This window comes from Camelina sativa, unplaced genomic scaffold (genome assembly GCF_000633955.1).
Source record: "Camelina sativa cultivar DH55 unplaced genomic scaffold, Cs unpScaffold01399, whole genome shotgun sequence".
NCBI classification, from domain to species: domain Eukaryota; kingdom Viridiplantae; phylum Streptophyta; class Magnoliopsida; order Brassicales; family Brassicaceae; genus Camelina; species Camelina sativa.
In genome coordinates this window covers 1-5,449 of record NW_010922519.1, presented here as the reverse complement: position 1 = coordinate 5,449, position 5,449 = coordinate 1, and the positions used below count along the sequence as shown (strand labels likewise).

The 5,449-nt window shown below is 40.3% G+C and overlaps 1 protein-coding gene across 1 annotated transcript; it reads left to right on the top strand.

Annotated features, from left to right (window-relative positions):
• Positions 1–305: 305 nt before the first annotated feature.
• Positions 306–5,441, top strand: LOC104789851 (chromatin modification-related protein EAF1 B; the record flags this gene model as incomplete). Its single annotated transcript, XM_010498753.1, has 15 exons — positions 306–500; positions 597–677; positions 794–851; positions 925–1,442; positions 1,536–1,589; positions 1,882–1,927; positions 2,150–2,346; positions 2,425–2,478; positions 2,558–2,638; positions 2,809–2,946; positions 3,034–3,150; positions 3,730–3,830; positions 3,915–4,109; positions 4,224–4,602; positions 4,860–5,441. Coding segments are annotated over exons 1-15 (2,796 nt in total), but the record flags the coding sequence as incomplete, so codon positions are not given.
• Between the last annotated feature and the right edge of the window lie 8 nt (positions 5,442–5,449).

Sequence of the window (5,449 nt, the reverse complement as noted above, 5' to 3'; positions counted from 1 at the left end):
TGATGGCAATGGTGATCATATGGTTCTTTCCTTGTCTTTTAAATCAGCATTATGCATATATAGATATATACTCGTTAATAAAAGCATTTACAACACTGGCATCCTGGAACCATATTATTATGTTTGTGACTGGACTGTAAACGACACATTTCTTCTGATATTTCCTTCATATGATGGCGAGGCCGGATCTTTCTTATTCACTTGCACTGTCTTTCATAATTATCTTCAGAAGTCTCTGGTTCTGTTACACTTTTTCATATGATATTAATAACTTAATGGTATCCTACTAAGTAATACCGCGTTTTATGCAGGATACTTGCCAAGAATCTAATTATGTGAATGGCAGAATATGTTTAGCTGCGGGTGTCAAGGAGTATGCTAGTAGATTTTTGAAGTATAACAACTCTTCCATCCCCTATCATTCAGCTGCACCGTCAACACCTGACAATATGTGCGACCCAGAGATATTGGATATATCTATGGTTGATCAGCTTACAGAAGTATGAATCTCTGAAAAGTTTTTCCGCAACCTCACTTGAATACTATTGCTGTGGATAGCTCTACAATATTGCTTATTGAGCTGTTTTATTGTACAGGCAAGCCTCTTTTATTCAGTTCCATCTGGTGCAATGGAGGTATACCATAAGTCCATTGAGTCTCATCTTACATGTTGTGAGGTATGTGAGATTTTTCTGTGCTAGGAGCTCTCATATTGTAATCTTGATGACGTATATTTTCCTGAGAATATATATCTATTCTCCGAAGTTATTTAACAGTATATCTCTGTTCCCAGAAGTCCGGAAGTAGCATGCAGGAGGAGGTTGATACATCGGCTTATGATGCTGCTGGAGGTATGCACAATTCTGGGTTGTTTGAGCTTCGCATACTGGTTAAATATTTGCTAACTTTTATCTCTAATTGTAGATACAGGATATAATGTTACTGCTTTCGATGAGGATGAAGGAGAAACAAGTACCTATTATCTTCCGAAAGCTTTCGAATCGAACAAATCATTTAATACAAGCCACAAAAAAAGGAAGAATCTGATGAAGTCTCATTCTGCCCGGTCATATGATCTTGGAGATGATTTACCATACGTCAACTACACAGATGGGTCTAACTCATCAAGCTTGATGGCAAAAAGGCCTGCCAGTAATAATAATATTGGCTCAGTTCCGACGAGGCGAGTGCGCACTGCTTCCAGGCAGAGGATTGCGAGTCCTTTTGGCTGTGCTACTGCTGGGAATTTATCAGTGCCCTCGAAGACAGATGCGTCTAGTGGGGATACTAGTTCTTTCCAGGATGAGCAAAGTAGTTTACATGGTGGATCGGCAGTCCAAAAAGGCACAGAGGTTGAATCAAGTGGTAATTTTGAAAAGCAGTTCCCTTATGACATGGCTGAAACCTCAGGAAAACCTAAAAAGAAGAAGAAGACTTATCAGGTAGTTTGCAATGTCAGCATATCTCTTACTATTTTGCAGAGTAGTAGTTGCTATTAAATTTAGCATTGTAATTTTCAAATTCATTTGTTGCAGGGATCCGCATATGACCAAACCTGGCATCTCGATCCGTCAGTCCATGTTGAACAGGTGAGTTCATTGGTAATATCCTAATAATCAATTTGAACAAATGTTTAGGGAAAGCATGCCAGGAGTTTAGACGGTGTAAATTAATCAATATTATTGCCCAACTAGTTTGATGTTTGTGTCCAACTCTTGAGATTGTAATACTTGACATGTTTGTTTTTTTTGTTTCCGTTTTTATCTAAAGGGGTGACTATTTCTTGAAATGAGAAATTGAAGTTACAATAGTTGACAAATGTTTACCCTGTACTAAGAATTGACTTCTTAGAAAGGATTCTAATTGGTCCTTATTTTGCAGAAGGACCACTGGAAGAAGCGACCAGAGAATCATTTCGATATGAATGGTATTATTTGCAAATTCGTTTTTACTTTGTGGTTCATTGTAGCTCTTTTGCGGTTGGTGGGAGCCTCAGCCTCACTTTGTCTATATAAATCAAACAATACTCCTTGGGGATATCATGTTTTAAGCAGCATTTTTGCGTACATCTTATCATTAACCACCAATCATAAAACTAAAGCAATGATTGATTGTATAACTTTGTGATATTTTAATTGTCTTTTATAAGGTATGTATGGTCCTCATAGTGCAAAGAAGCAAAAGACCACCAAGCAATTGATAGAGAATAATTTTGATATTGCTATTCCTCACACTGGATCTATTCCATCTCCGGCGGCTTCCCAAATGAGCAATATGTCCAACCCCAACAAATCTATCAAATTTATTGGAGGTCGTGATAGGGGCAGAAAAATAAAAGGCCTCAAGGTATGCTGTGGAAGGTTTGCTGACTCCATTCACTTTTGTCTAAAATATTTGTTTTACACTAGCATTTGTTTTTCTCAGATTTCTCCTGGCCAGCATGGTTCTGGAAATCCGTGGTCTCTATTTGAAGATCAGGTTTTTTATCCGCCGTTTTCATTAGCATCGATATACTGTTAGTTGCTCTATGAGTATCTAATTTTTTTCCACCATTTAGGCGCTTGTTGTCCTGGTGCATGATATGGGCCCTAACTGGGAGCTCATTAGTGATGCCATGAACAGCACTCTTAAAATTAAGGTAAGTGCCTGTTGTTTTGAAAAAATCTTTGGATTCTTCCTTTGGTACATTTCGAACAGAGTGGTAGAGCTATACTTCAATAGAATATATATATCTCTGTTTTTTCTTATTCGTGTCCGTGAATAACTGGTATTTGGTAATGGCTGATTGATTTTCCATCGTTTGTCTAGTGTATATATCGCAATCCAACTGAGTGCAAGGAGCGTCATAAGATTCTGATGGATAAGAATGTTGGTGATGGAGCTGATAGTGCTGAAGATTCAGGGAATTCTCAGTCTTATCCATCTACTTTGCCTGGCATCCCAAAGGTTATATCTTAGCTCTGAGACACTGAACAAAGTGTCTTCTATGTTTAGACTAATTTAATTTTCCCCGGATATGTTTGTGATATTCAGGGAAGTGCGAGACAGTTGTTTCAACGACTGCAAGGGCCAATGGAGGAAGATACCCTGAAGTCTCATTTTGAGAAGATTTGTTTGATTGGGAAGAAGTTACATTATAAAAAGACACAGGTTAGTGCACCTACTGCTTTGTTACTGTTTCCAAGCTTGTAACCTAAAACTAGTGGATACTGTCTTTCTGCAATTTTTTTCCACTCGTAATTCAATCGTTGCCTGGCAATAGGGATAGTTCCTCGTGTATGTACTGTGTAGGATGAAGGAGATAATATGATGGGTGAGGTAGTCCAAATATTAGTTTTTGAGTCCCTTGTGGGAAGAATGCTTAAGGGTTCTTAATGTATAGACTTATAGTGCTAGAGACTAGAGAGTGTTCTCAGGGTTTCTTTTGTTAACGGAATTCAGTTTGCAAGCTATACTGGAGCTGGTAATGTTTTTGCTTGTTACATCCGGACTATGGAACTTAAGAAGATAGATTTTCTTAATTCAGTTTTCAATTAGCATAGAGGTTATGCTAAGAAAGGCATATCTCAATCACTCTTATTTGACATAACAGGTCTGCATGTTTCTAAGTATAGCCGCAACATTTGCTGTAGTCACATTGTAGTTTGAAGTATGAATCTTTTAAGGCCCTAAATCTGTTATCTTGTTACTGTTTTTGTATGTTTGCGACTGTTTCATCTAATCTTCAAGAATGATGGTCGGGATCCCAAACAAATAGTACCAGTTCACAATTCACAAGTCATGGCTCTTTCTCAAGTATTCCCGAATAATCTGAATGGAGGTGTTCTTACGTAAGTTCTGTTGTTCTCTTAAATTTACATATACCTTGATTACAACTTTTGAAATTCTAATATCTTGCTACTCTCTGGATGAAGGCCCCTTGATGTCTGTGATGCATCAACTTCAGGTCAAGATGTATTTTCACTTGAAAATCCAGGTCTTCCAATGTTGAATCAGGGAACGCCAGTGCTCCCTACTTCTGGAGCACATCCATCCACTCCTGGATCATCTGGTGTGGTTCTCAGCAACAACTTGCCAACCACATCTGGCCTCCAGAGTGCTTCTGTCAGGTAGCCCTGTACTGAATGGTTTGTCCTTCTGAATACACACGTCTGTGAATTCTCTTCTCAATTAACGTAAGGGTTATTACTTCCTTTGATATTTGATATATATTTTCTGTTTAGGGATGGTAGATTCAACGTTCCTAGAGGGTCTTTGCCACTTGATGAACAACACCGACTACAACAATTTAACCAGATGTTATCCGGTAGAAACCTGCAGCAACCTTCCTTATCAACTCCTGGAGCTGTCTCAGGAGCCGATCGTGGACATCGCATGGTTCCTGGTGGAAATGCTATGGGTGCAAGTGGAATGAACAGAAGCACACCCATGTCAAGGCCTGGTTTTCAAGGGATGGGCTCCTCAGCAATGCCAAATACTGGTAGTATGCTTTCCTCTGGTATGGTAGGAATTCCAAACACTGGAAATATTCATTCCGGAGGAGGAGCTTCTCCAGGAAACTCCATGCTCAGGCCTCGTGAAGCTGTGCAGCATATGATGCGGGTAAGCTATTTGGATTTTGTTTGCTGCTACGCTAATTACGACACTTAGTTTTAAGATTTCTCACATGTGGGAACTTAGCGTAATTACCTATTTCTTACTTAACCACCTGGACTGATTTTATCTGGCTCCTTGTTATAGTTTGTAGACGTTCAGCGCTTCTGATTTTTGTCAACCGCTGGTCGATTGTCATTTTGAACCTGTTTGTCCACACTACAATCTATACAGTGACGATAAAAACTGATATGCATGAGTTTCAGATGCAGGCTGCTCAAGGGACCAGTCCGGGGATCCCAGCTTTCGGTGCTTTGAGTTCTGGATTTACCAACCAGACAACTCCTGTTCAGGCGTACCCAGGCCATCTTTCCCAGCAGCATCAGATGTCACCGCAGTCACATGTGCTTGGCAACTCGCATCATCCTCATCTCCAAAGCCCAAGTCAAGCTACTGGGGCACAGCAGGAAGCATTTGCTATCCGTCAAAGGCAAATACACCAGAGGTTTTTGCAGCAACAGCAACAGCAACAGTTTCCAACATCTGGTACTATGATGCCACATGTACAACAACCTCAGGGCTCTTCTGTTTCTTCTTCTCCACAAAACAGTCCTCAGACTCAACCACCCGTTTCGCCCCAGCCATTATCGATACCCGCAGTGTCGACCTCTCCTAATATTAATGCTTTGGCACAACAGAACCCTCAAAAATCTCAGTTGCCGCTTCATGGTCTAGGTAGGAGTCCTCAGTCTGGTGCTCCCGGAGTGAACAATCAAGCTGGAAAACAACGGCAGCGACAACTTCAGCAACAGTCTGCGAGACAACATCCACACCAGCGGCAGCCAACACAAGGTCA